The 16,910-nt window shown below is 36.7% G+C and overlaps 2 protein-coding genes across 2 annotated transcripts in view; both read left to right on the top strand.

Annotated features, from left to right (window-relative positions):
* The window catches only part of LOC126973288 (vesicle transport protein GOT1B), a 276,130-nt gene that overhangs the window by 4,902 nt on the left and 254,318 nt on the right, over positions 1 to 16,910 (top strand). The window lies entirely within an intron of this gene.
* On the top strand, positions 951 to 16,080 carry LOC126973238 (zinc finger protein 846-like). The gene is made up of 5 exons (XM_050820433.1): positions 951 to 1,261; positions 4,368 to 4,503; positions 5,227 to 5,307; positions 7,356 to 7,436; positions 10,958 to 16,080. Exons 1-5 carry the CDS (start codon positions 1,106 to 1,108, stop codon positions 12,085 to 12,087), a joined length of 1,584 nt encoding a protein of 527 aa, XP_050676390.1. The 5' UTR covers positions 951 to 1,105; the 3' UTR covers positions 12,088 to 16,080.

Raw genomic sequence — 16,910 nt, 5'->3', positions numbered from 1 at the left:
ATTATAATAACAATGTATAAGTAAAAATAATTTAATTCAATAGTTTTTAAAATATATATCAATTAAATGCATGATGTCTTCTATTTCCACATTTAAATATATTGATTAATTATAATACTATAATATAACTATATTAAAAACTGAATAATGATATGTAAAATATAATAGATTCGGCCGTGTATCGTTAATTTGCTCCTAAGAATTGAAGTTCCGTATTATTGGCATGGATACCATAATCATAACCTTACCAAACCCTCGCCAAACCTTTGAAGTATATTCTTTCCAATAAAAAAAGAATCATCGAAATTAGTTGGCGCGATATTGAGTTATTCGTAAATTTATCATGCATATATTAGGGCAGACTTTTATGATTTTCTCATGGATGCCATTATCAGATCTGGACCAAATTACAATGAATACATGGGCATGGGCAACAGCTTTCATTTAAAAAAAAAGAATTATAAAATCGGTTCACCCAGTCGCAAGTTCTGAGGCAACAAACATAAAAAAACATACCGACGAATTGAGAACCTCCTCCTTTTTTGAAGTCGGTTAAAAAGTGGTTCAAGTTATTGTTTTGTATTTCAAGATAGACAAGGTGAGATATATCTGTCACTTTTGTACCCACAGCCTATTGCGTTTCGCGTAGGTTAGGTAAGTCAAGCCTGTGCAGCTCTTACTACTCGTTATTACTTCTCTAGGTTCTGTTTAGTCACGTACATGTTTGTGATTTTGTTGTATATTTTGTTGTCATACGGAATTGCATTCCATTTTAAATAATAACAAGTATATCTGGCAATAAAGGAATGGCTTCACAGTATACTAAATTGACGTCACACTGTACAGTGGTCGCAGTGCATATCGGAACATAACCCCAGTCTGGTATGTAATCTAATGACAAATGTGCCAAGGCCCAAGTGTCAAACAAACAAAACAAACTTTAATAGTGTAAAATGTAAATTGAAAATAGAAATATAGTAAATTATTGAATATTGTTGAATGCCGAGAATATTATGCATAGAATAATGTAAATAATTATATATTGTTAAATTATAACTCATTTTATATTCATAATACATATCATAAAAACGTAATATTCTTTGAAATGGATAGTGGCATTTTGGTAGAAGGTTTGCCATTAATTGGTAATTGTTGCTTATGTTTAAAAGAAAGCCTAGTAAAAAGCATGTTAATAAAGGAAGATATAGGAAATGAAACGGAGAATTATTCCAGTGTCTTACACAAATGTTTCTCCATTGATGTAAGTAATTAAAATGTTAATTATGAATGATTTATGTAATTAATTAATAGATACCACGGCATTTTAATAGGAGTATGCTCAATTCTTAAAGGTCCTTATGTCATAATCTATATTAATAATGCAGCCGGTTGTAAATTGCACCATGTGGCTGTGTGGGGCAAAAAGTTTCTTGCTAAACATACAGTTATTAAGTACATCAACATTATGCTGGTGGAAAATTACATTTTGAGGATGATAAATGCTGTATGCAGAGAATCCCGCTGCTCTATGCTTAGAAATTTCTTTATTTTAATTTTTGTATTGTGAGCTACAAAATATTTATTGAAACATTTATACTTGATTGATAGGTTTATTGTTATTTTATTATTTTTTTCCTTCCATCATCAATATATTTGTGATGTAAAAACTCAATAAGTATATCTGATTATGTAAAACTGACTTATCAACTAGCAACATTACCTGTAATTTATAAATAAAAATAAATTGATAAATAATTAGATTCATCTAAAAGTTATAATCTTAATATATATAATTTACGTGACACATTTTTATTTCGATTTGGGCCCCATAATTATTTTTATTTTCAATATTTGCAACGGTTTGACATTTCTGCTGTGAATCAATTTCATTATAACAACAGATAGCATTTTTTACGAAATAATCCTTGATGTTTTGATTATTGGCAAATTAGTATAAAACAGTATTATTTTTATTATCTACAGAACAACGTCTGTCGGGGCAGCTAGTGTTATATATAATTCTAAGAATATTTAAATCATTATTGTGTGTTATCTGAGAAAACCATTTATGATACATATAATGTACTAACTACATGTTCTCTCTTATACTTTTCTTTACTTTTATTAATGAATCATCCCCAAGTGAAGGTGGGAAAGACTACATGTACTAATGAATTATAACTCATGAGTCATAATTAAATTACATCATGTGTTTCATGGTTTAACAAGTTCATTAAAAAAAAATGTACATTTTAAATGCCAACAACACTCCTGTGATTCCTCTGGTGCTATCAAGAGAATGTGGTGGTGATCACTTAACACCAGCTGACCCAAACACACATTAGTCCTCCTTTTCCATAAAAATAGGTCACTTATTCATCCAAATGATTTGAGTTTTCTTTAGTGTCAATATTTGTCTTTAAACAATTGGACATGTGTTTCGCCTCTACATGAGGCATCCTCAGGACGTGTTGACTCGAGAAAACTCAAATCATTTGGATAATTAAAGATTTCCGCAAAGTAACGCCTACTTCAATAAATTTTCTTAACTTATTAAAAAAAAACAAATTGTATATCTATATTTACAACACTATGATTACATAAAATTTAAACTATCATTATGAGGAAGTGTACCAAGAATATTGGCAGCATTTACTATTCAATACTGAAATAGCTGCCAGCTCTTGGGTTTTTTAATAAGAAAATGTATATTATAAAAATAAATATTTTCTTATTATAAAGAAAAAACTTTATATAAATATAATAATGTTAGACGGACAACAAATACATATTAATGTTATAGTCGATAATTTTACAAAAAACCTTTTACATTTACAAAAATTGCTTAAGTGAAATTCACTTTCAAATTTATTTAGCCAGTTCTGAGATTACTGCACACATAAGTGTGTCAAAACCAATAAATTGTTTTTTTTTTTTTAAATAATATAAGAATACCTAGTAACACTGAAAATGTTTAGAAAATGAAAAACGGCTTAATTTAGTAAGTTGCCAATACTTTTATTGTATTTTGAAGTGATCTCTGTTCCTTTCTACACATCGTCACATTTGATGGAACCACTAAGAAAAGGAGTGGGTCCATTCTTCCTTAGGAGTCTCTTCTATGGCATTTTCGTACTCTTTCACCGCATCTTCAGGGCTCGTAAAGCAAATACCTCGAATTTTATCTTTAGTTCTTGAGAATGAATAAAAGTCGCAGGGCGCCAGGTCAGGGCTGTATGGCGGATGACTCACTATCTCGACACCTGCCATAGTCAAATATTCAAAAGTCCGTTTTGCGAAGTGTGCTGAAGCATTGTCGTGGTGAAGGAGGATCCTGCTTCGAGGGTGCTGCTGTCGATTTTTTTACCAGGTATACAGCGATTGAAATACCAGTCTGCAGTAACTGTCCATCCATCTTCTAGCACAACTGTCGCGAAATGACCTTTCCGACCAAAGAAGGATGGAAGGAGGACAATCATCTTTTTTCCTTGACTTCTTCCTTTCTTTACGTTGGCCCATCCTCGAAAGGAAACACCCACTCAGCTGTTTGTCTTTTGCTTTCGGGTTCGTAGCAACGTATCCAGCTTTCATCATCTGAGACGATGTCAAATACAGGATTTGAGTCACCACAGTTGAACTTATCTAACATTTGGCGACACCAGTCCATGCGAAGGTGTTTCTGGTCGTCGGTTAAAGTATAGGGAATCCATCTGGTACAAAGCTTCCTGATGCCTAAATTTTTTGAATTTGACTCATACCAATGCCTTGGCTTACCCTTATCTTCTGATAGGTCACTCTCTTATCTTCCTCTATCATGCGTCGCACAGCACTGATGTTATCTTCAGTAGTCGGTGTTAAAGGACGTCCCTCACGCGGATCATTATTGGGATTGCTACGTCCACGCTTAAACTCGTTAAACCAATTGTAAATAGTGGCACGAGATGGGGTTTCATTAAGGAATGCTAATCGCAGCCTATCATAGCTTTGTTGTTGAGTAAGCCCACAACGAAAGTCATAATATATCATTGACCGAAAATTTTATCGCGTTAGGTTCATTTTCACGTGTAAGATTGCCGCCAATTCACAAAAACAAATGACAAATGAATGCAATATACTACATTAGGTTACCAAAGAGTTCTAAAATTGAAATTCAAAAAAAGTTTTCATTAGCAATGTTACTAACTGGCCTGTTCTAAACATTTTCCCAGTTTACCCACATACATTGTTGTTTATTTACTATACTTCACACCTAAGATTTAATTATTTGTATCAATGTTTACGGACACATCATTTTGCTTCTTGTACAACTGCACCTTTTACTGTTTGTATAGGATTATTTTATCAAATTTATAATATGATCTTTGCAGATACAAACTCTGGATTTGGATGATACGAAGTGCTTTATTTGCAAGATGTGTATGCAACAGTTAATGTCTTGTTATGAGTTTAGGAAACAGGTGGAGCTTTCTCTCAAATCCCTGGAAGCAAGTTGGAGGCTTCAAAGTATGTAAAAAATATACATTAATTATATGAATAGTATATAATATTATTGTTTATGACGTTTAAACAATTCTAAGTTAAACATAATATAGTTATTTGTATTATGAAGGTAATATTACAAGCAATTTGTTATTTTAAGTGATATCTCTTACTTTTTGGGATTAAATAAATAAATTTATTGAGGATGTGGGATTTAAAATCACATCTCTTGGGATACCACTTAGACAAGTGACGGCGCCTGGAGATTTGAACAAACACACATCTAAACAGCTGGTTATTTTTAAGTGATACCCTCACTTCTGGGATTAAGTATTCAAATTTAATTTGTACCAAAAAAGTTCTATGATTATATCTTTTAATTAGAAACTCCTCTACCAAATAAAATTTGAAAAACAAAATTTTATGAACGATGCGGGACTCGAACCAACAACCTCCGGCGTTCCCTGCTAGTGCTCTAACCAACTGAATTAACCGTTCGAGTGACGTATCGTCATAAAATCTTGTATACTTTGTTCAACTCTCAGGTTGTTGCTTCATCTACAGGATCTACTTTACAGTTGATAACCCGCTCAATCCCAATATTTGCATATTAGGAAATTGACTTGAGATGTTGCTTTTGTAAATCTAAATTTATTTGTAATCCTAGAAGTGAGGGTTATCACTTTAAAAACATAACAATCTCCTCTGCCATATAAATAATAATAATTCATTTTGTTGTGATTTCAGAGGCAGAAGAAGAAGAGAAGCTCTCTATTGTGAGGGTGAAAAAGGAAAACCTTGAAGACAATTTGGACAATCAGTTGAGCAGTAAGTAGCTGTAGGCTTTGAAAGTGTGAGCTTGTTTAAGACACTGAAATCATCGAATTTTTTTGATAGAACTTTTTGGGTGTTTTTAAAACAATTCGACTCGTGTTTCGCCTCTACACGAGGCATCCTCAGGACGTGTTGTCTTGCCAAAATCTGGCACGAGACTAAAAGTTTTTTAAAAACAAATATTGGCGGAATTAACATTAAAGAAAACTTAAATCATTTGTCTAATTATGGATTTCCGCAAAGTAACGCCTAATTCATTAATTTTTTTTGGGGTATTAGCTGTTTTTGTTTTTTTTTATGAGAATAACGGACGAGACATTTAGGTGATGGTAATTGGTACGCTCTGCCCATTAAAATGCAGTGTCGCTCAGGATTTTTGAAAAACTCAGAGAGGCACTATAATTGCGCTCGTCACCTTGAGTCATAAGATGTTAAGTCTCATTTGCCCTACTGCTTCACGGCAGAAATAGGCGCCGTTGTTGTACCCATAATCAAGCTGGCAGCCTGTGCAAGGGAGCCCCCTGGTGCCCAAATGCCCTTAGTCGCATCTTACGACACCCTTTAGTCTGGGACTTCCCTATTTTTTTTATGTCCTGGCGAAGCACAGGGCAAAGTAAGTGGTTCAATTAAGCATTACTTTATTTATTACAAAGAAGAGGTGTGTTAAACTGTACAGATTAAGATAAATTACACGCGTATTAATACTTTAAAAAGTATTTTATTTAAATGTGTAACACCCGCGTTAATCAACTACTTGTATATTTAGTTAAAATTTTATTATTTTTAATCATTATTGTTATTGGTATTATGTTAAATAGTTTTTTCTTATTAAATGTCTGCCGAATAAGAAATATTAAATAAACAAAAGTGCAATACGCGCAAAATATTTTACATCGAAATTCGAAACGCAATGCTATTGTTTGAAGCGCAGTGTGACGTCAAAGTCTAGATAAACTTAAGCAATACTATGGTTTCTAGACATTATTTTCGGTGGTTAGCGATATATTCAATTTTGTTGTGTTTATATTATTCTATGATCTGTATAATTATTATTTACAATGACTGAAAAGTTGATTTGTTAAAGCGCAATCATACAAATGATTTGAGTTTTCTTTCGTGTTAATTCCACCAATATTTGTCTTTAAACAATTCGACACGTGTTTCGCCTCTACACAACATCCTCAGGACATGTTGTCTCGCCAAAATCTGACACGAGACTGAATCAAATGAGCCGTAAGCTGCTATTTTATACCCTCGTCCTATGAAATGACGCGCTGTGATTGGTCGGCTGTTGTGACGTATTACCCCCGGAAGAGATACGTATCAAAGGTGATGGGACTAAATTTGTTTGTTCATTCAACAATGTAAACATGTTATTTTTGTGTTTAAAGACAAATATTGGCGGAATTAACACTAAAGAAAACTCAAATCATTTGTATAATTATGGATTTCCGCAAAGTAACGCCTTCTACAATAAAAAGCGCAATCAGATTATCTTTTAAAAATAAAGATCTCAACGAGAATCATATATTCCAACTGCGGATTTCGCTAGAAATTTCTTGCATCGCACAGACACTGTATAATCGAGTGATATGGCTAAGCCACTTTCTGTTGAAAGCTTATTCTCAGGTAAAAGCCGGCAAAGCATTTCTGATTCTGGTGAACAGATTTTTGTGATTTGTTTTTTTATTTGAAGGCTGGTGTTTCCCGCGTGGTTCAATTTTTAATGTTAGTAAAAAACAATGATCATAACTACGCTATATGGCCGCAATAATTTGATTGACCTTTAGGTAGTCCAATATTTTTAATTTCATTTTACTTAGAACAACTCTAAAAATAAGTTGTTTTGGTGTATAAGAATACGCAATTAATTTTTAACTTTTTTAGTGCCTATTATATTGTTTTGGAATAGTATTTTTTTGGAGTCATTGTTTTTTTTGTTTTTTTTTAGTGACTCTTACCGTCAGGTGGTCCAGTCTTCACATTGAATTATATATTTACGGATTGTCCTGTACATTATTAATAATATTATACGTTTTCAGGTGATGGTAGTGGACTTATGAAGGAATTGAAGCAAGAATCGGTTGACAGTGATTTCAACGGGGACAATATAGGCGATGACCGTAAGTGTTTTTGTTAAATCCACCTTCGCACGACACGCCACAAGTTAGGATATCATCCCCACCATCTGGATGTGTGGCGGTCCTCCACAGTGCGGTTTTCAAGGAGCTTTCTTCCTCGTACTACTAAGCTGTGGAATGAGCTTCCTTGTGCGGTGTTTCCGGGACGATACGACATGGGTACCTTCAAAAAAAGCGCGTACACCTTTCTTAAAGGCCGGCAACGCTCTTGTGATTCCTCTGGTGTTACAAGAGAATGTGGGCGGCGGTGATCACTTAACACCCGTATGCTCGTTTGTCCTCCTATTCCATAAAAAAAAAATATCTTTATTAATTAATCCTTATACTAGAGCACACTTTATGTATCTATGATAGAAATTGTTAAGTATAAAATATGTAAAGAAGAACTGAAAAACAATATATTCCTTGCAAGTAGTAATTTTAAAAACTTTAATTACTAAAAAATATTACAAAAAAAAAACACAAAAATTAAAACAACCAAAAAGTAAAGTAAGTAAGTACAATATAAATATTACAATGTGAGAAGTCAAAAAAAAAAAAAAAGAAAAAAAAACCTAATCATGGAATACTTTATAAAAGGTACAGTGAACAGACAGACAGAACAGTTTTTTAAATTGTCGTTTAAAATATGAAGCGCATAGTTAGAAAATCTTTTCATTTATAAATACGTTGTTGTATGTTATGACAATTTTATTTGATGGAGCGGCCTTTTTTTATGGATAAGGAGGACAAACGAGCGTACGGGTCACCTGGTGTTAAGTGATCACCACCGTCCACTTTCTCTTGCAACACCGAGGAATCACAGGAGCGAAGAGAACCGGAAACACCGCACGAGGAAGTTAATTCCACAGCTTTGTAGTACGTAAAAGAAAGCTCCTTGAAAACCGCACTGTGGAGAAACGCCAAACATCCAGATGGTGGAAATGATAACCTAACTTGTGGCGGCAGGAATCGGGTGAAACAGCTCTTCGGAACACCCCCCATGATAGCTTCGAGCTGCTCTGCGTTGCACGCGAGCAAATGGATCGAGCTGATACTGGGGTGAGCCAGACCAGAGATGACAGCAATACTCCACATGTGCCCGGACCTGCGCTTTGTACACCGCTAGAATGTGGGCCGACTTGAAGTATTGCCGTGCTCTATTTATGCCGCCCAGTTTCTTCGAAGCCAATTTGGCTTTGCTCTCCAGATGGCCGCGGAGTTGCCAATCGCTCGAGATATCGAGACCTAGAATTCTGACTAGGCGAGGCTGTAAGAGAAGTGTTGTCGAAGAGCGGTAATACGACAAATGGTTTTTTTTGTGGTAAACGCCCAAACTTGAGTCTTCTGGGGGCTAAATTGGACAAAGTTCAATTTACTTAAATTAATTAATTAATTTATAAATTTTTTCTCAAGAGAGGACTCGATGAAGACACAAGTTTCTCCCGGCACTGGTCGACGATTTCCCTAGGGAGACCGTGTATACGGTCATCTCCCGTGCCGTCGTCTGCATAGCAAGTATGTTGGAGGTGTCCAACATATACTGCGCCCAGTGAGGAAGCTGGAGGTCCACTTGCATAAGCTCTCGGGAAGCCCAAATGATGGAAGTTTTGCGAGAAGCGCCTTGTGCCATACACGATCAAAGGCCTTCCCTATATCCAGGCTGACTGCCAGGCCTTCCCGTTGCTTTCGATAGCCGCCGCCCATCTATGTGTTAGGTATACCAGAAGATCACCTGCCGATCGACCATGGCGAAAGCCGTACTGTCGGTCGTTGATCAACTGTTGACCCTTTAGGTATACCAAGAGCTGGCGCTTAATTATGCTCTCCATGATTTTGGGAGCAGGGAGGTAAAAGCTATATAGGCCTGTAGTTTGCCGGATCTAAACTGTCTCCTTTTTTTTTGGATCGGATGGACAAGGGCCTACTTCCATGAGTCAGTTTGTATATGAGTGCCGGAACAAACGCGTTAGCACTGGCGTCAACTCAGGGGCACACGTTCTAAGCACGATTGGAGAAATGCCATCCGGCCCGCTCGACTTCCTGGCGTCCAACGAAAACAGAGCTTGCCTAGCAGTTTTCTGTCTGAACTATACTTCAGGCATAGAGCTCTGACACTGCGGGATGGTCGGCAGTGTTTTTCCGCTGTCGTCAAGAGTCGAGTTTGAGGCAAAAAGAGCGCACAGGAGATCGGTTTTCTCTTTTGCCGTATGGGCCAGTGTGTCATTCCTCGTGTGCAACGGCGGCAGGGACGGCTGGTTGAAGTTACCAAGAGCAGAACCGACGACGACAACGACCAGAACTTGCGTATTCGGGTCGGGTAACTGGAAAGCTGCTCGCCGATTTTGACGACATGCTTCGACTTCGCACGGGCGATTTGCCACTTAAAAATCTGGAGGCACGGTTATATTTCCTCTTTAGAACTTTGCAGTTCGGATCCTTTGAGGCCAGCGCCGCTACCCAAGTTCGATACGCCTGTTTTTTGCATCTGCTGCTTTAACTGACGCATCGGACCAGGGCTGTGATCTGCCACCGATCGGTACTACAGAGCTTGGTATAAAAATATCCATGCCCTGTAGTATCACATCTGCTACTGCAACGGCGCAGGCTCTAGGATCATCCGAAGGGAAACAAACTTTGCCCAAGGGTAGGATGCGAAAAAGGAACGCATCCTATCCCAATCTGCTGACTTGTAGTGCCAAACGCGGCGGGTCGCTGGTGGTCTGCGATGTTGGCGTCGGATAGGCACTACACTCCTGACCAGGCAGTGGTCGGACGTTCCAAGAGGGGCGCCGACAGAGACCTGGTATTTATCAGGATGTGTAGTCAGCAGAAGATCTAATAAGGACGGCATCTGGGCATCTCAACCAATTGGGACAGACCATACGCCAATGCAAAATTATGCACAGATCGCCCTGCGTAGTCTGTGGTACGTGATCCAAGCCATTCGGCATTGTGCCCGTTGAAATCAGCGGAGGGGATCTGTGCAAGCACGTCGTCAATTGCCGCTTGAACGTAGCCCATGAGGTGATCCGTTTCTACGTTACAACTTTGGGACTTGTAGACACACGCATAGATACTTGGTCCTCAAAATCTACACGGAGCCAGAGACTAGACAGGTCCCTACCCTCAAAATTGCCGAGACGGCGATAGCAGGTATCCTCCCTAACGTACAAACATACCCCAGCAAAAAATTGTGCTCAATTTTGTACCTGGGGTACAAATAGGTTAAATATGATGTATCGCTAGGTCGAGATATCTGCGTCTCCGTAAGGAAACACAAGGCCGGCTGCGCCGTCTCAAGGTGGTGGTGGAGAGCGATTAAGAAAAGAGTAGCCGTTGAGTTTCTTGTATATTCTTCTAACAAGCCCTATGTTTTCTGATACATATTGTAGATTCAGTAATTTAAAAAAATATTACGAAAGAAATAGTTTCGATTCAAAAGCGCTTAGTTTATGCCTAATTGAACGAAGTTTATTTGACTTTGAATTTGATCAACCCCTAATTAATTCTCTCTTTTACAGTTCTACATGATCTATATAATGATGAATCTGAAGATGAATACCAACCGAAGACCAGACGCAAGAAACCTTCAGCAAAGAAAAAACTGTATTCAGATCCAAAGATATCAGATGTCGAAGAAGTCAAACAATTGCTCAGCGCTGGACTGTTTCCGTTCAAAATTAACAAAGATGGAATCTATTTATGCTCAGTGTGCTGTGAAAAGTATGAAAACCTAGACAATTTGAAATCACATGTCTCTGGCCATGATGTGAGTACTGTCGTGCCTGCATTTAGAAAAATGGAACAATCAAATGCTCACAAATTCAAACGGAATTCAACAATGCTGACTTGTAAAACTTGCCTGGAAAATATTAGTAATTATGAAGAACTACAGAGGCATATAAAAATGTGTGTGTCCTGGAAAGTTGAGAGGAAATGGAATAAGCTTCCGTTCAAATTAGAAAAGGACCAGTTAGATTGCCCGATATGCAAAAAGCAGTTTCTGAACTTTGTTACGTTGAATACTCATATGAATGTACATTATCCCAATTATACATGTGAGAGCTGCGGCAAAGCTTTTGCATCTGGCTCGAGATTAAGAGGGCATCTTCGGACACATGAAGTTGGAAACTTTCCATGTAGGTTCTGCGATGCAGTATTTGATAAGATTACTAAAAGAGAAAATCACGTGTCGAAGGAACATAAATCTGGTGTGCGATATTCATGTAAGCGATGTGGGATTTCTTTGACCTCGTTTTATGCAAGACAGAAGCATTTAGCTGAAGTGCATAATGAAGAATTGAAGCGATATAAGTGTAAAGCATGTACCCAGAGTTATATTACTCCCGGGCATTTGTCGAGCCATGTCCGAAGAGATCATTTGAACGAACGGAATCATCAGTGCAGCAAATGTGATCTGGCCTTTTATACGAGGAATTCTTTGAAGATGCATATGATAAAACATGATGGGGAGAGAATTTTCTCGTGTGTGATTTGCAATAAGTCGTACCAGCGTAAGAAGACTTTGAGGGAGCACATGCGGATTCATGACAATGATAAGAGGTTTGTGTGTCCCGTGTGTGGGAGGGCTTTCACTCAGAAGTGCACGTTAAAGGGTCATTTAAAGGTGCATGAACGGAGTTTGATATAGTCTTTAATGCTTAAGTTTTTGGACAATCGCTACTAAGATATGTACTTTCGTTATGTGCCTATATTGCTAAGTAAAATCTATATGTGTATTAAAAATAAAAAGATAGATCCATTTCTGCTAATGGTAGAACTTTAGCAGTACCAATACTAGAGGTCAGAAGAGGCGTTGCCAGCCTTTAGACCCGGTTTCCACCAAAGCGGAGAGGAGAGGAGATTAGCCGGGAAGCGATCAAGTTATTTCCACCAAAGCGGTGAGGAGATGTGTAGCGGAGAGGAGCTGCGAGTGCTCAAAATCAGTCAACTGATATCTACGAAAGGAAACAACAAAAAGTTATATTTTAATTTGCTTGAGGAAGAGGAATCAGAGGTTGAAGAAGCACAATTCTATAAGAACATTTTTAGAGCCTCCTCCTTTTTTTGTGTTAAAATACTTCGCTAAACTACTAAAGTCGGTTGATAAATACGAAAGGAACGCCTTGCACTCTTTTTTTTTGTTAATTCATAAATTTCATAAGTACAGTCTGCCAAACTACGTAAGTAGGCAGCAGCTCTCGTGGAAAGATAATACTACTTACAATTAAACTAAATCTACAGTATTAACCTACTATTAAACATTATGTACAGCAAGACAAGACAGCAAGTAATTTAAGATCAGTCAGTCGAATAAATGACGCTTTTCGGTGTGCGAGACGCGGGGAGAAGGTGCGGGGAAAGGGGTGCGTGAGCGGCTACAGACATCTCACATCTCCGCTCTGCGGCGCAACTTGCTCGCTCGAGGTATAAAATCAAAGAAAAATGAGACATCTTTTCGCCTCTCCGCTTGATCCATTTCCACCGAAGCTAAGCGGAGAGGAGATGTGGAAATAACGAAATCTGATTGGTTATCACAACGCATCCCCCCTCCTCCTCTCTCCACTTTGGTGGATACTGGGCCTTAAGTTGTGAGTAGGTCCCTAAGTCGTATCGGTTCGGGAAAACAGCAGTCGATAATTGTTTCCACAAAGTGGCTGTGCGAGGCAAGAAATTCCTCATCACAATTGTAGAATACCCGACGTCGACATCTTGGAAATCGGGACTTGGTGTTAACCTGAACAACTTAACAATATTGTTATTGATAATTAGTTAATACCATAAGTAAATTTATTGAAGTATGCGTTACTTTGCGGAAATCCATAATTATCAAAATGATTTGAGAGATCTGGCACGAGACTAAGTTAAGTTAAGCTAGATTTTGGCGAGACAACACGTCCTGAGGATGCCTCGTGTAGAGGCGAAACACATGTCGAATTGTTTGAAGACATATATTGGCGGTATTAACACTAAAGAAAAACTCATATCATTTTGATAATACCATAAGTCCTAACAATTGTTTTCGCTCAATTACTAATTTCAATCTGTATTTTAGCGTCGCTTATTGCACGTTCACTTTTGCAAGGGGCGGGTCGTATTTTGTAAATTCAATTATTTTTATTCAAAATAGACTTTTGCATTCGATAATTTATGCCTGATACCGGAGAAGAACGGGTGCAAGAAAGTCAAACCGTCTTTTCTTTTAAATAAAACTACATCACAGTATAATATTATTAAATAGCCTGAGCATATCTCGCTGTGTGGTATTAAATATGTTTTGCCGGCATCACATCTCTCTTCCACATTTAATAAAATACCCACTAACATGTTGTAACCGTCCAATTTTTCTTGGGTCATTTTTTTCTTCATGAGATCTAAATTTTTTTGGGCTTTGCTGTCCCCACCTGTATCCACTTCACAATTTGCTCCAGGGGTCCACACTAGACAGGATATTAATAAGCAGTGGTGCAAATGCTGCTTCAAATTTACCAGTGGGAGGCTCCTTTTCAATGGATGCCGGCTATGGGTACCACAATGGCGCCTCTTTCTGTCGTAAAGCAGTAATGTGTAAGCATTACTGTGTTTGGGTCTGTAGGGGGCAGTAGCTAGTGAAATTACTGGACAAATGAAACAACATCTTATATCTCAAGGTGCTGAGCACAATTGTAGTGCCGTATATGAGCAGGGCGTATCAATTACCATCAGCTGAAAGTCCTGCTCGTCTCGGCCCTTAAGGTAATAAAAAAAATATACGGGTGTTGTGTTAACGTTGCGGTATCAACCATCACCAACTCCTGAAAGACTCAAACAAGTTTTCAATTGGATCTTGATTAAGATGCCACAATAATGTCCAATCATAATTCTATACCTTCTAATGTCTATATCAAATTATTTACTGTGGAAAAATAATAGTTCATAATTTCTGGGAGTTTTTGGACTCCATCCATGTTTTATGATGTATCGAAGATGGTGTTACACTATAGATATACATATTTTTTTTCCCATGAATTCAACTGAAAGAGTTGATCAAAGAACAATATTATAATGTCAGCAGTATTTTTAACTTGCTCGGGAATGTGTTTATCTGCAAATGATAAATAAAGTTGTATTGTATTTGGTGGTATTGTGTATTTAAATAAGTTAAAAAATAAAAGTAGAGATATGTTTGGAATGTCAGTGTTCGCCCCAGAGTTAGTCAGAGGGTGAACATTTACGGTGTTATTACAAAAAAGTTACACGTGTTGAATACTTGTTTTAAAAAAGTTCTATTACAAATCCGTGTCTTTCTGTTGTTAAATCAATCTTTAGAAGTATTTTAAAAAGTAAGACGTGATTTTGAATAAAAATACATATTTGAATAGTAGCGAAATTTACCTTTGTATTCTAATGTTATTGTACCTGTTTCTCATTAAAACACGGATAAAACTATTTTTTTAATTGAAGCTTGCTGGATCGATATATCGCCCCCGAAATCCCCTGTATACTAAATTTTACGAAAATCGTTGGAGCCGTTCCTGAGATTCAGATTATATATATATATATACAAGAATTGCTCGTTTAAAAATATAAGATTTTTTGTAATATCACCGTTAGTCATTAACCTGGCACAAATGTTAACACCAAACTGATACTGAGGAATATGTAATGGAAAAACCCAATAATACTTCCACTTGATTAGATACAAAATTATATAATTTATACGTGTAGATAACTGAGCCTCTTGCTGCTAGACAACTGATGAAAACAGGCCAGGTTTGTTACTTTGGTGTGCGTGACAAGCTACGTCTCACACTTGCGATTTGTATGTCATTTTGCGTTAGTGTTTTCTCAAAATAAATGTCAAGCTCAATGTTTTTTGACGTTTTCACAGCTGTTACAGTCTATGTAGACAAATAAATGATCTGAGGATGCAAGCTGTATAAGTAATTAAGTTAAGTTTAACAAACAAACAAATTAAATCATTCATGAAAATGAAAAACAGGGCACAGTTAGTAGATTTTTGAGATTTATCTCGAATGGTTTCTGTGGCTAAGTGACTATATAGTTTATTATTTAAGTAAATAAAATATTTAATATTAATGCCACCGTTGAACAATTGGTGATAACTTTAGTGTTTATCACATATTTCAGTTTGAAAATAAAATTATTTCTAAATTTCATTGCATGAGGTGATTTATTAAAATTAAATTGTTTCTGGGTTCTTCTGCCCTTCTTATAAGTGTACCTCGTGTCTCTAATTGTAAAAGATATTGCACAGTTGCTACACCAGCATCTTGTAGCTCTGTAATTACTGCTTTTAATTGTCTTGCAAGCTCAGGACCCTTTGTTGCAGCTTTAGGAACTAGTAATTTAACTAAATGACCCCCCTTTTATTATTCTACCTTACCTTGTCTGAAATCAGATATATTCTACTTCTTTTAGAAAAAGTTGGCAACTCTAGCTTGTATGCAATTATAGGTTCCTACGTTATACTTATTTTAGTCTAAGTTTTAGTGTAAGTTTGTCATATGGATATGTTTATATAAAGCAATATTATGTTATATGTATAGTTGAAATTGTTCAAATATGTTTATTATTGATATTGTGCAATATTTTTAAAATTCCAATTTTATATACTGAATTAAATATATATTACAAAACTATACTTAGTGTTTTTAATTCAATACAACGATCAAGGTCGAGTGATGGTAAAATACCAGACGTTGCTGCGTTTTAGATACGAAAATATACCTACGGGCGCGCGGATACTATAGGTAGCTAGTAAGCAGTCTTATGATAACGCTGATGGCAACACAGAGTCTAAGATACAATCGTACAGCCAAAACATGGCCATGAATCCAGCAAAGCCACGACTTGGGCAGTTTCCGTGGATGAGGTGCCGGTATTTGTTAGGAAAATATAGGCTCAGCTCGGAGGTCAGTCAGTGAAAAGGACTATATGTTATCAAAGAGCATTTATTGAATGTGAAAATTCCGTTGTTCGATGTCGATTCGAGAACTGTGGCACACCATGGATGAAACGCAATATCAGTGAAACGAAAATGTGGGACATTTTTGTACTAGGCTCTTCTAGTGGTTGATGTATGCGTTTAGTAGTTAAATATTAGCGGCCTTACAAATAAACTTGGTATAAAGTTATAACTGATGGTAAACAAAGAAAATGCAAAATGTTTACAATATCGTTGGCAACACTGTCAATACAATGATAATTCTGAAGGTTTCCGAATGACAAGCTGCCTTGAAAATAAACGCGGGAAACGTTATTGTCCGAAAAAACCATTAGTAAGCAAAATGTCTATTTGTAAACATTTTACATATTCTTGGTTTATGCTTCGTTATAACTTTATGCCAATTTTATTTGTAAAGCCGTAGAACTTTAGAAGGCAATTCTGTCGCATAATGTCTTGAAGGTACAACAGTAAACGCATATCTATTTTATTTATTTATATTACTATTAATGTGTATACAGTGAGTT

Source organism: Leptidea sinapis, chromosome 29, assembly GCF_905404315.1.
Source record: "Leptidea sinapis chromosome 29, ilLepSina1.1, whole genome shotgun sequence".
NCBI classification, from domain to species: Eukaryota; Metazoa; Arthropoda; class Insecta; order Lepidoptera; family Pieridae; genus Leptidea; species Leptidea sinapis.
The sequence above is the reverse complement of the archived record's forward strand: the minus strand, read 5'-3'. Positions and strand labels throughout refer to the sequence as shown.

Coding starts and splice junctions, on each gene's coding strand:
- LOC126973238 (XM_050820433.1), top strand. CDS start 1,106: ATGGATAGTGGCATTTTGGTAGAAGGTTTGCCATTAATTGGTAATTGT. Junction 1,262..4,367: donor ACAAATGTTTCTCCATTGAT/GTAAGTAATTAA, acceptor TGATCTTTGCAG/ATACAAACTCTGGATTTGGA. Junction 7,437..10,957: donor GGACAATATAGGCGATGACC/GTAAGTGTTTTT, acceptor TCTCTTTTACAG/TTCTACATGATCTATATAAT.